Source organism: Bombus fervidus, chromosome 13, assembly GCF_041682495.2.
Source record: "Bombus fervidus isolate BK054 chromosome 13, iyBomFerv1, whole genome shotgun sequence".
Classification (NCBI taxonomy): Eukaryota; Metazoa; Arthropoda; class Insecta; order Hymenoptera; family Apidae; genus Bombus; species Bombus fervidus.
This window is the reverse complement of record NC_091529.1, coordinates 10,123,006-10,136,811: the sequence shown is the minus strand read 5'-3', so window position 1 is coordinate 10,136,811 and position 13,806 is coordinate 10,123,006. Positions and strand designations below refer to the sequence as shown.

At 32.6% G+C, this 13,806-nt stretch overlaps 4 protein-coding genes across 6 annotated transcripts; 1 reads left to right on the top strand and 3 right to left on the bottom strand.

The window, feature by feature from the left end:
* Nucleotides 1-1,277: 1,277 nt before the first annotated feature.
* Nucleotides 1,278-4,970, bottom strand: Vgat (vesicular GABA transporter). The gene is made up of 4 exons (XM_072015794.1): nt 4,523-4,970; nt 3,343-3,646; nt 3,073-3,205; nt 1,278-3,016 (listed from the first exon to the last, which is right to left on the bottom strand). The coding sequence occupies exons 2-4, from the start codon at nt 3,627-3,629 to the stop codon at nt 1,832-1,834; spliced, it is 1,605 nt and encodes a 534-aa protein (XP_071871895.1). The 5' UTR covers nt 3,630-3,646; nt 4,523-4,970; the 3' UTR covers nt 1,278-1,831.
* Nucleotides 4,971-6,361: 1,391 nt separating this feature from the next.
* On the bottom strand, nt 6,362-10,407 carry Usp20-33 (Ubiquitin specific protease 20/33). Its single transcript, XM_072015792.1, has 4 exons — nt 9,732-10,407; nt 7,846-9,603; nt 7,496-7,767; nt 6,362-7,420 (listed from the first exon to the last, which is right to left on the bottom strand). The coding sequence occupies exons 1-4, from the start codon at nt 10,148-10,150 to the stop codon at nt 7,119-7,121; spliced, it is 2,751 nt and encodes a 916-aa protein (XP_071871893.1). The 5' UTR covers nt 10,151-10,407; the 3' UTR covers nt 6,362-7,118.
* Nucleotides 10,408-10,645: 238 nt separating this feature from the next.
* On the top strand, nt 10,646-12,748 carry Eif2alpha (eukaryotic translation initiation factor 2 subunit alpha). Of its 3 annotated transcripts, none has more exons than XM_072015801.1 (6): nt 10,646-10,801; nt 11,039-11,284; nt 11,373-11,604; nt 11,686-11,918; nt 11,993-12,108; nt 12,199-12,748. In XM_072015801.1, exons 2-6 carry the CDS (start codon nt 11,047-11,049, stop codon nt 12,382-12,384), a joined length of 1,005 nt encoding a protein of 334 aa, XP_071871902.1. In that variant the 5' UTR covers nt 10,646-10,801; nt 11,039-11,046; the 3' UTR covers nt 12,385-12,748. The 3 variants fall into 3 exon arrangements, with proteins under 3 accessions (XP_071871902.1, XP_071871903.1, XP_071871901.1); XM_072015802.1 differs by having other exon boundaries at nt 10,663-10,848; XM_072015800.1 differs by having other exon boundaries at nt 10,664-10,835.
* Nucleotides 12,749-12,750: 2 nt separating this feature from the next.
* On the bottom strand, nt 12,751-13,594 carry Rps20 (ribosomal protein S20). Its single transcript, XM_072015803.1, has 3 exons — nt 13,437-13,594; nt 13,148-13,253; nt 12,751-13,058 (listed from the first exon to the last, which is right to left on the bottom strand). Exons 1-3 carry the CDS (start codon nt 13,437-13,439, stop codon nt 12,802-12,804), a joined length of 366 nt encoding a protein of 121 aa, XP_071871904.1. The 5' UTR covers nt 13,440-13,594; the 3' UTR covers nt 12,751-12,801.
* Nucleotides 13,595-13,806: the final 212 nt, after the last annotated feature.

The window sequence follows — 13,806 nt, the reverse complement described above, 5'->3', positions numbered from 1 at the left end:
GCGAGATGCTCCTACCCCTTTTTCCCTTAGATTTGATATCTAGATTAAAAAAATAACAAGTTACAGAATACTGAGTAGAACTGTTCATCTTTCTAAATAACAACATTAATATTATTTTTACGATACCTGATCTTGTCATAATGATATTAATATTATTCTGATATCTTTTGTTCCTTTTAAGGTCGTGATTATATGGAAGTGCGATTAGCGGTAGACGGCTTTACCTTTCATTTCATTCAACCAGTATTCCTTTGGTCGTAAAACATCTAATCAATAATATAAGCCCAATCTTTATATGTATCTTATAGTCTCTTAATTATAACCGCACAATATTTCCAACAATTACCATACACTTTCATTACGAACAAGTGTAGTTATAACATTAACCAAGAATGAAATCGAGAAACATAAAATATTTTCACGTAGTAAAAACTAAGATTGCACTAAGATGCATATAACAATTATTGCTGTATGCGGCTTCTAGATGTATATAAGTGAATTAGATAATCCCTAAATTAACCTTTTCCTCAGGGATCAACTGGTACACTTATTAAGAAACTAATTATAATGCTAGCGAAACGTTCGGACAAAATTGCTGGCGGACATTCGGAGAAGCAGCTCAAACAGTAATAATTGTATAGATCTAGACTTGTATAGATCTCTGAGACTAAGTACCTAATATTTGAGTCAATTTAACGGTACAATTGAATTGAAGAACATCTCGCAGCACCGAACTACTGCATCAGCTACGTTCGTATTGCTTAAATTAAGTGTGATCTATGCGGCCTGCAAAGGCCTTGGAAGACATTGGATTATTATAACTAATTGTACTCATCCGTACATAACTGGTTACATATTTGCATTCGCTTGCACGACGAGGAGACGTTAGAATAGACTAATTTGTTGTTAACGTGTTGGCAGCTAAGATCCTGAAGTAATCGTAATGAGAAACGTTGTTATTCTCTGTTTTACACGTTCCACTGACTAAATACCTCTAATTGTAAATTTAACAACGAACAACGCCTCCTCGGCGCGGCGCGTAGTCAACGTGTAGATAGAAATTACAAGATCCGCAATGTAATTATAAAATCCCGAAATCTGCGTAACAGTAGTTAACTTGTACGTACAATATTCACCGTGTGTTTCGCTTGTAAACGTATTATGGAAGACATCGATCACTTACAATCAGCAATATATTGTTACGTTTACTGCGCTCTAAATAGTCTAAATGTCGCCTAGAAAGCCCCTGAATGTCGACGATTTTTGTCAAGGAGAAGGAAGACATAAACCCAAACGAAGACGATAGGACACATGTCGAAGCCAAAATGTATACGCGAATAAATTCATTTTTTCTTCTCTACTAGATTTTCTCGCCTTAAATAGATCATCTGCTAGATATGTGTGAGTTCTGGTTGAATATAAATATACAATCTCAAAATGTCTCGAACCTTTTTGATTAAACAAATCTGTATGTTATATCTATTCAAACAATCGAAGAGATATACATTTTTCTTTTTCATAGAATCTCCCTAGTCGATGACACACAACTAGAATCTTTTTCTTTGTTATTTCGTACGATTAACGTTAAAAAACGTTCGAAACCAGCAAAAATATAGACGCCGTCATGTTCTCAAGGGAATACGTAAGCGGATTGCACTGCAGTCGTTAAAAGCGATACGAATATTATCGTACAGTGCATACTCGATACATGTGTCATAAAATTTGATTCCCTTGAGCGGTATATCTACACGTACTTCTTCGTCTTACATGTTTTTATTTCCGTTGGAGAAACAAACGGAGCTCGAGGGAGTTAAATCACACGTGTGATTGTTCAAAACGGCAGACCGATTTCAAAGGCATTAATCAAGGCAGAGCCTGAATCGTATACTCCGATTACACCGAAGAGTACACCGAGAAAGATTACGAAACAATCGTACGCGACTGCGCTCCATTCCATGGAGTTTCTCTTTAGCTTTAAATGAAAATAACACGGCCATATAAATGATAACATTGTTCCGGTAAAGGAGCCTATGAACCCCATAAGAATACTGAAGTGCGGAATGAAGATCGCCATAAGAATGGTGAAAACGATCACACCAACTCGCCACGCCAGACCCCAGACTTTCAACTCGCGATCTACGGTCCATATGGTTGGAAAGATAGTTTTGGGTCTGCCTCTAAAGAACGCTCTCTCGAGAAGTTCGCAGGCAGCGTAATACGGCAAAGGATAGGAGAGTGCGGCTTTTATAACCAGGCAAAAATTTACCAGACCCTTAAAACTGGGCGAGTGTAAATTATTCGTGATCACCTGCTGTGTGTCATTCTGGAAAGTTAGAAAACAGATCCAACCAAAGAGCGATTTGAACGCGGCGGCCGCGATGTGGCTCCAGTTTAGCATCCAATCGAACTTGGATCGATCGATCAGATTACCCTCCAACGTAGGTAAAAATATCTGCGAGGTATAGCTGAATACGATCACACCAAGAGAGATTGGAAAATTCTTTAGATCGGGCATCCATTTTACTTTGGACCAACCCCAATCACCGATTTCCAAAAGACAGTAGCCGACAATAATGGCGTTTATGAACAAATGAGACATCGTGCACCAAAAACTAAGGACTGAGACATGCTGTAGGGATTTGAGAAAACCGAGAGGTAGTAAAAATATCCCGATCAACATCATCCAACTCCTAGTATCGATCGCGCCTTCGGGGAACGTGCCTATCATCAGATCACCACAGACGACCACGTATAAAATACAAGTCATAAGTAATTCGATGATCTGAGCGATATTCACCGCTCTAGCACCCCACGTTGGTCCGAAACATTCTTTCGCAATGGCTACATATGAATCCCGTACGCGTACGCGTTGGCCAGTCGTGGTATCCAATTCATATAAACATTCAACGAGTATCTTGCCAGTATAACAACAGATATGAGCTATACCGATCATCGCAGCAATGGCCCAATAACCACCTCGTAATACGGCGAATGGCAACGATACGATGAACATACCCTGCAAATCAAATAAATAAATCTAATCTTGCGAATCTATCGTTAAATAAACAATACCTGTATAGCATTTGTAACGTTCCATGCTGCTTGCCATTCATTAATTTTTACTCCTGAGCCACCAAATTCGCCACCACCTTCGTCGTATTCGCTAAATTCACCGCTACTGACACTTCCTGTTCTAATTTTGTCCCTATGAAATTAAATCGCATGCATGAGCTATTTCTACATAAGAATCTTTCTTCGATCGAATACCGAAGAACGAATTTACAATAACTTTAAGAGTCTTTTTTATCTATTACTATACAATACGCGGAAACGTTCATTTACCCGTTTCGTTGATAGCTGAAAGAGTCCTCAGCGATGCCTACATTATTCTGCTCCCGATATGCTTGATCTCCATTCATAGTTATCATTTCCGTGTTATCATGACCTTCGTCCAACGATTTGAACTGTGCATGTCCACTTTGTCCTGGAGTTTGTCGTTGACCTGGACCTGGACCGCGAATAAGTTCCATACACGGACTATTCTCTGGCCATTTAGCTTTCAATGTTTCCCAAGCAACGTTTATCGTTGCCCCAAAGGATGGTATGTAGAATCCGCGAAAATTGGCCATTATTTAATTCGTTGCTTCTGAAAGTAGGCAAACTGCTTTTACAATCCTCGTTAAAATTTTCACGTTAATAATTATGCATTCCCTCGTTTGAAAATCTTAATAAGCAATATACTCGATTGTTACTAATTCTTTGCATTTACAAAATTTAAATTGTATATTAACAAATATTATGATATCATTTATAATATAACATACATAATATGACTGTCAACTGTTGCGGATGAGTAATGCTGTTCCGTGTAACTCGGCAATTAGAATTATCAGTTTTTAAGCATACTAAATATTATATATCAGATATACTTACAGAATCCTTTCAATTTATACGAATTGTACATATGTTCTACGAAAATTGGTAAAATTTCAATATAGAGTGATATCAATGTAATATAAATGTATAAATGTTCATATCTTGCAATAAATAATAAAATGAGGGGTAGAAATGAGCAATAAAATTCTATAATATTCAATTACTTTAGTATTCGAAAAATTTAATAAGACATTTGCATTAGTTATTAGTTATGGGTATTTTTTAATGATTCTTTTTAGAGTAACTCAACCAACTCTGCCACTTTATAAAAATAATTAGAGTAACAGATGCAACACACGATATACAGGTCATTTTAATCGCTTGAATGAGAAGAATGGTTGAGTATATAGCGCGACACAATTCCATTCGATTAACGAGGAAATACTTTGTACACGTGTAATTGAACCCCGTGTTTAAATGACAATCCCTCATTGTGTTTCGTAAGCCCTTAATCGATTTAATCGTTTTTCCATGTACGCTTCCAAACTTTTCATATATGTATCTGATGTCTCTTCTATGAATGTTTGCCCCTGATTTCTTGTACTCTCAAATATCGACCGGAGTCTCGATTTCTTGCTTCACTTACCGAATGACGAATAAAATTCTGCCCGCAAATATTCAGGGAAACTTAGCGGCGTTTGAACAGTGCGACGACAGACGCAACTTCCTCCAGCGCGAGTCTCGTCCCGTTTTTTTTTTTTATTTTTTCCAATTTCCTTGCCAGGCGTAACGAAAGGCTTGAATTAAAAAAGGGTCCAGCAGCAGCAAGTCCGAAGAACGGAAATACTTGAAAATAAAGGGTCGAAACCGTCTAACTACGTGGGCTACGACACCGCATGGTCGTCTACGGTCTACCGCGATCGTCGAGTCCCTAATCGCGAGCCCTTAATCGCGACATAGACTACGGGGTTGGCGTATCAGGGGTTGGGAGATCCGAAAAATATGGCCAGCATCCCTCGAACGCGCAAGCCTCGATCGATGTGGTCCATGAGACATCTCTCGACATGTCAGTACTGTATTTAAAAGTCACGTCTCCCCACGTGAAACGAATTAAAAGAAAATGATTGCAAAGCATAACTGACAACTTTTCATGGGACTCGCTATGCGTATCTTATCTAGTATTGCAATATCTGAGTCGATTGGGTTTGATAAAACGAGACTGGTATTGAAATTTGTAAGAGAAGGTCGCGATTTAAACAAGCGCTTTTTTAATTAGGCTTGAATTTTGAAGATTAAGCTGTTTTTATTTTTTAAATATTTATTAAATGTGTAAATTTAGGGCTATAATTTAAAGAAATATATTTTTTTACACATGTTTAAAGAGTTATAAATTGACCACAGATACATTACGGAAATACATGCGAAACAATCTCTACAAGTTGAACGATAATTATTTTCCAAATAATGTAAAATGATAAGAGAAAACAATTAATGATCTTTAATCTGTCTTTATTTTATTAGCCTTTCCTTGTATTTTTTTGCGTAACTGCCGATTTTTTCTTTGATCGTTGGTATCATTTTTTTAATAATGAATATTTTTTGTGAAAGCTATGCATTGTCGAAAACAACATCCAATGCAATATCTAATTTCATATCTCACACTTATATATTGTGTCTATATATTATATTTTTGTCTTTATACATTTTTTAAATACTTGTAAGTACTGATGAACAATGGGAGCAACGGACATATGGATCTTTTGAATTTTCCCAAAGAGAGTTATGTTACATATATTAACAATAATCATAAATAATTTTAATCATGATATCTTACTTTAAAGTGAAATATTAATATGTATTATAAATATTAAAAATGACAGCATAGCGTAAGAAAGCTATTTTTATGCATAAGTTAATATTACAGAACCTAATTAAGCAGACTGCAAATTATTTACTAAAAAACATTTCGTAATGTAGATAACATTTGAAAATAACAATAATTTTATTATTTTGTATATAAATATATATAATAAGATGTTATTTTATTATTTACTATGATACAATATTAAAGGTATTATAAGAGGAAAAAACCAATAATTTTTAATAAATAAAGAAATCAACTTGTTTATTATTCATCTTAGATATGTTACTTTTCGTAATGATAATTGATAATTGATATTAACTTTACAATCATTTGTGTCCCTGCGTTTTGTAATTCAAATTATAGTAACATCCAAACAAGCGATTCACGCATATAATATGAATACTTCACTATAATATATTGTATACAAAATAACCGGTAATTATTGAATTTAATAACTCTGGTAACAATATAAGGCCGTGAGATCACAACAAAAAATGCTTCTAACTTCTACTCTAAAGATATACATATCAATGAATTTATAACTTAACTGCAGTAGAAGAGTGTGTTTGTGTTTGTGTGTGTGTGTGTGTGTGCGTGCGTGCGTGCGCGCGCGCGCGCGCGTGTGTGTGTGTGTCTGTGACTACAGCAGAAGTTTGACATTTTCTACTAATTTTCTACAGTACGAAGCTTGTGTTACTATCATTCTGTTGTGGTTTTATATATTACTCTTGGTATATTTTACCAGGGTTAACTAAAAATTTCTGCTAAATTAAGTCGATTTATTTTTCAGTCTTCCACTTATATGTATATAGTGTATACATTTTTTAAATGAATGCATATAAACCAGAAAATATGTAATTTTGGGTATTTTGTATATGCAGGAATGACACACAGATATTATAGTAAATGTACAAAGAGGAAAAATATTAAATTTAATATCAAAGTTGGAGGACTAATAATATGTCACCAGCTTAGTCTAAAATACAACTAAATATTTGTCTTTAAATAATACAGTCGTAGATACCAAATTTTGTACTAACTAATTGCCCACCAAATACACTTAATACCCACAAATTTACATTAAATTGCACATAGTGACAAACAAAAGACACACAAGCAAACGCCATGAGATATACAGACATTTCTTAAAATTTTTATATAATGTTGCACGATGTTCAAATATTTTATAAGAAGTACTGTGTAGCAAGTAGTTTTATCGAAGATACTTCTGTTTTACAAATCCAACAATAATCTATAACATAACTATGTTATACGACATGACAGTTAGAAATTGATTCTTTTATATGAGGATATCAATTATAACTTTAATGTCCATATGGAAGTATTAATTTATATTTTGTATATTGAAGTAATTAATTTACTCATTGACATCCCTTTGTGTTTGATGTGAGTCACTATCCGAAGTTAAACTTTCAATAGCACTATCTGGTTGTGAAATTGTTTCAGAACTCCTAGTCATACAGAGTTTATTAGATTTAACTTCTGTACGACTGGATTTAAAATTCTGATCTAGATTTGAATTTGAAGTGGAATGTAATGATATATTAGACTGAGCAGAAACTGGTCTTTGACATGAATGCAACATTAATTCTGGTCCTCCACCATATGTAGTTAAGAAGAATTGCCAGAGTTCTTCTGGTATTTGTCCATAATCTGAACCTATATATAAGTTTTATATTAAGATACATATAAACTTATTATAAAGACTTGAACATACTATAATTTGAAACTTACCAACTTTGAGGATATTCTGACCATTCTTATTTATTATGATAGAATTATTATCAATTGGTCCTGGTGGTTGAGTCTCTTTACCCCGTACAAAACTTTGCCATTGACGTAACCAAGCCATAGCCAATCCATATATGGCAGTAGGATTGTCAGTGTTATGATTTAGCTGTTGAAATACTTCCATCTCATACTGTCTCCTTTTTTGTAATGATTCATATTTTTCTTCACAACTTGGGCATTCATATAAATGTGTACACGCTGGACCCCCTCCAAATCTAAAACATTATTTTAGTCAATAATTTAAGTTCTAAATTAAAAGAATAATTTTGAAACATAATTTATGTAATGCTTACGTATTATATAAATATTCCCAAACTGCTTGTGGAATAGGCATGCTAAGTTTATCTACAAATTGTGCTCTAACAGGATTGACACCACCATGTGGACAAAGAAAATCAGAATTATCTATAGGTCCTGGTTCCGAAAATGTATTAAAACGATTGATCCATTGCCGCGATACAAAAAAGTTCAGATCAGACAATTCTCTGGAAGAAATTTCCATCAATTCCATTGTTTTGTCGCGTAACTGCAACATTTCTGGTGACCACTTTTTATAAAATAACACATAAGCCTCACAATGCTTTACAGTTTCTGGTGAGACTTCTGTGACACATTGATCATCAAATTCAAACCATTTATTCACAATAGGATTTAATGCATAACAAGTATAATGACCACCACCAGCTGTACCATGATGACAAATAACTGATATTAAATCATACATGGTTACTTTGGATACACACTCTTTATGCAAATATGGTCGCATATCTAATCCTTCTAATGGAAATGAAACATAATTTGCTATTTTTGAACTAAACATTAATTCATGACGAAACCTTTTTAAATGGACACATAGTATCTCAGGTAGTTCTAAAACTTTTGAAAATTTAATTCCATTTCGCAGTTTGTTACACTTTTCACAACTGTACATATTATCTCCTTTAAGTTCATCTGCACTAAAAAATGCAGAAAGACAGTCATGAAGACTAACAACTGGCCCCCAAAACCAAGAACGCATCCATTGTAAGAACCATGATAGCCAACCAGACTGATTAGTTACATACACAACATCTGAACATGGTCCTGCCTTCTGCGGAGTTAAAGGTCCTTGATGTAACATATCAATATGATCTCTACTTGGAATGGGTAATGACAAATCTTGAAAAGTTTCTACTCTTGTTGAAATTCTATCACAAGTTAGACATTGTACGCTACTTAAAAGTTTTCCATCAAATATATCACTAATGATACTTCGTGTTTTCATTTGTTTCTTAGTCCTGTATTTCACAGGTGAATTTTGTGTTGATCTTTGTTGCTGAGAAAATGGTTGACTTTCTACAGTTGACTTTTTGATATTTCTATTTGTGAATTTGCTTCTTAGTTTTTCTGATTGAGATACTCTAGAATATCTTCTTTTTGTACCACGTTCACCTTCATCACTAAGAGAACTTTGTTCACTTACTCCAGAATCACAAGTTTCATATTCGGCATCTGATTGGCTAGAACCATTACCATCAATTTCAGTTTCATCTTCATCTGAAGACTGTTCTCCTAGTCCCTTTAATCTCAACACATTGTCGCGATCATCTTCAATATGTTCTTTTAATTCTTCATGTAACTGATCCATAAAACATCTCAAAAATTCTTGAGTATCATGTTGATGATATCCTCTAAACATTGGATGGACTGTTCGAATACCAGATAATATTCCATGTGGTACAACATATACTCTGGTTTTCTTATTCCACATGTCTCGAATAAGGTTTAAATAGCTTAAGCTTAAACCAGGTTTTCTATCTTTGGACATATAGTTAACCATATGACCACAATCCAAAAAGAACTGTGTCAAAGGAGGTACATTTGATAAAGCTTGAAGTGCTGCATTCATGTAACATGTATTACCGATGTTTTGAAGACCAACAAGACCTTTTGGTTTTCCGGAAAAATCTTTGCTTTCATCTGAGTCTGTACTATATGGTGAATCACCAGATTTTTCATTAAATAATCCATCTTTCTCATAATTCACTCTATTTATAAGCTCACCATAAAACCTATTGTTTATAAAAAAGAAAATACATTTATTTGGTAAGTACATATGCCTCAAAAACTTTCAGTATTTGTTTTTTTAATAATATAGTATAAATGAGAACTATATAAGAGGAATAAATAAAATACTTACTTATCCAATATAAGTCGATTAAGATCATCTGTTTTACAATCTATATTAATAGGTGCATCACCAGCAAACTTGTTACTTTGTGGTTTTATATCTACTTGAGTAGGTGACAATGGTGGTGATGGTACATGCCTAGTTATAACTTCTCTTTTACAAGAATAACACCATATACGATTTGTGGAAAGATTCATATGAGCACAATGATTAGGAAATTTTTGGTTGTGTACAATGCTATGATCCAAATGTGTTTCTGGACACCCGACCCAACGACAATCAGGGAATAAGCACAACCATAAGTTAGGTCCATCCGTATCACATTCACTACATTTTTTAAACTTTTCCTTTTGCGATACTACAATCTCAATAAACGCGAGATCACCACGATTGGCGATATGAGGACAATTCCTCGAAATCAGAGGCATTTGGATTTTGATATTTGTCCTGTCGATTATTATTGATCGTAGGACGCGAAATCGCGTGTACACTTTAGTTTTTCACATTCATCTAAAATTTGGCTTACACGCGACTCGAATAATATTATATTCATTTTCTAACCTGACTGGGTCATGTCGTTCTTGGTAATCGAACATTATCCACGAAAACGATTGTCATTGGAGATAGTTGTGTTGAGAAAATTAGGTATTATAATCGGATAGCCAATGTAACAAAAAGAATATAGGTTGGCGTGCATGTTACAATCGATAATCGAATTGAAACCATTTAGAATAAACTTACACATTGTCATGTTTTGGTGATTCATATTAAATTTATGTTGAATAATTAACATTCGCATAATAATTATTATAATTTTTTATTTCTAATATGTATTTATGCCCCCAAAATTTATAATTTATATGTATAGTGATATTAATCACAATACTTATCTAAATCCATTGCGATAGATGTCGCGTTGTTAGACAAAATGTTGTCAGTGAACAAACCTCAAGTTGACTACCGTTGTGTATTTCTCTTAATAACTTGACTGAAAATCAAGAGCAAAGTGCACATGGATTATTAATACACGTTAATAAGTTTTTAACATTCTGAGCATATTTCGATAGTATAGATAAACGGTTGGTTATTTTTTGTGCAAATATATTCATACTGGTAACTATAAAAAGTATATTATCACACATTAGTAAAATTCTTAAAATTAACCTATATGCTACCCTTCTATTTTTTATTTACTAAAATATTTGACAGATTTAAATGTTCTTTGACGCAAAGAAAGATATTTATCACTGAAAAAAAAAAAATGAATTTTGTTTTTATTTTGATTAAAACAAACCGTAATATTTTTCTTTTTATAGTAGGAAAAATGGTGTTGTCGTGTCGATTTTACAAAGAAAAATATCCTGAAGTGGAAGATGTAGTTATGGTGAATGTACGTAGCATAGCTGAAATGGGAGCATATGTACATTTATTAGAATATAATAATATTGAGGGTATGATCCTCCTTTCTGAATTGTCTAGAAGACGTATTAGATCTATTAATAAACTTATTAGAGTAGGAAAAACTGAACCAGTTGTTGTTATTAGGGTTGACAAAGAGAAAGGTAAAATATATAAAAGCTCTATGCACGAAATTATCCTAAAATTACTTTAATCATTTTATCTAATAGTTCATTAAATGATTCAATATAGGTTATATTGATCTTAGTAAACGTCGTGTATCAGCTGAAGATGTAGAAAAATGCACAGAGAGATATGCAAAAGCAAAGGCTGTAAACTCAATATTAAGACATGTTGCAGAATTATTACATTATGATAGTGATGATCAACTAGAGGAATTATATCAAAAAACTGCATGGCATTTTGAAGAAAAATATAAGAAACAAAAAGCTTCTGCATATGATTTCTTTAAGCAATCAGTTTTGTGAGTACAAGGAATAAAATATGTGAAATGAAATATTGTTAGTTTTGTATAGTAATGATTGTTAAAACATTGTTACTTTAGGGATCCATCTATTTTAGCAGAGTGTGGACTTGATGAACATACAAAAGAAGTATTATTAAATAATATTAAACGAAAATTAACTTCTCAAGCAGTAAAAATTAGAGCAGACGTAGAAGTAGCTTGTTATGGTTATGAAGGAATTGATGCAGTGAAAGCTGCTTTAAAAGCTGGTTTAGCTCTTTCCATTGATGAACTTCCAATTAAAATTAACTTAATTGCACCACCACTGTATGGTATGTCTCTACTTTTATGTTTTTGCATAATCTTCACCTATGGATAAAAACTTAAAAATTTAATTTCGTTTTAGTTATAACAACATCTACACCAGAAAAACAAGATGGTTTAAAGGCATTAAATGATGCCATTGACGCTATACAAAATAAAATAACATCATTGGGAGGTGTATTTAATGTTCAAATGGCTGTATGTTTTGTCATTATTATTAGAAACTTATTATTAGATTATATATATTCGAACCTTTTATATGTATGACACTAATTTTTTAATTTATAGCCAAAAGTTGTTACTGCAACTGATGAAGCAGAATTAGCAAGACAAATGGAACGAGCTGAACTTGAAAATGCTGAAGTTGCTGGTGATGACGATGAAGAAGAAGTGGAAGGAATGGATGGATTTAGTGGCGGTGAAGGCGCAGAGGAAGATAAAAAACCCGAAAACGATTCTCAAGAAGAAGAATAAACATAGAATAAATTAACAAATTATCACATTTCATTAACTAACAATTGTTTCTAAATCACAATTGTACTTTTATAAGTACGGTACTGCCTTGTTGGACATTATGCAAAATATTTCAAATATGTACACAAAAATCAATGTATTATAATTTATAAATAATTTTTTATGAACTTCATGAAATAAACAGATAAATAATGTCTAAATTACTGATAGAAAAATTATCTTCTTTTCATATTGGCAATATATTTTCAATTTTTTAATTAATAAATTTAAATTCTAATCCTTTAATCTTTTACATGTTTATGATATATGTTAATTGCAAAATACTTATGTATTTGATCTTATTAGAATACAAATTTTACACAGACATTTGCATTTTTACATTTTTATTAAAACTTTATACAGTTTTATTTAAATTGCTTATTCATTTGCAATCGTGACTTCCACTTCAACACCAGGTTCAATGGAAATGCTTGTAATTTGCTTTACAATTTCTGACGGTGAATACAAATCAATAACTCTCTTGTGAATGCGCATCTGGAAACGATCCCACGTTTTTGATCCTTCACCACACGGTGTTTTACGTGTGGTTATCCTTAAGATTTTCGTGGGCATACGAACTGGGCCCTTCACCTTAAGTTTTTGTTTATTTGCTCCATTTATCAATTCCGAGCAAACTAAAACAATATGTACAATTAAGAAAATGTATGCAATAATAATATAAAATAATATTGTGTAAAGATAATACATACAAAAAACAATTTACCTTTTTCGAGAGAGCGTACATTTCGTGAAGTTAGTGTAATCCTAATTCTGTGAATAGGAGTTACTTCTTGTCCTGGTTTTTCAGGATTGTCAACTTTTGTACTTGCCTGAAAATATTATTGAATAAAGCACAATTAATATTATTAAATGAAAACATACAGCTGTAAACCGCGTGTTTGGACATACAATTAACCTAACAAACAGAACTTATATAAAAAGACTTATAATTCGTTAAACCAATTTAATTGAAAATCTTATTTCCAGTGAAAATTAACAAAATAATCACACACCATTGTTTAATTGCTTTCCTGGTCGAGATGATCAATTTCTTTTTAAACAAACTGATCAGCGCTGAACCAATGCAAGCACACGTTGCATGTGCTAAACCAAAAGAGATAGGGAACACCATGATTTCCGGTTAGGTATGATTCAAATATTCTAATAATTTCTATCTAGTAAAAATGCATTAGTAAATATATTTTTTTAATGAAATTCACTTTACATATAAATAATATTACACACTAATAAATTTTATATTAATTTATATTTAAAAAATCAAAGGCAATTTCCATAATTAATTCCAAAAATTAATCTTATTTGTTATCAGATTATAATCATTTATACAATTAAATTATTAATAAATTATATGTTTAAAAAATT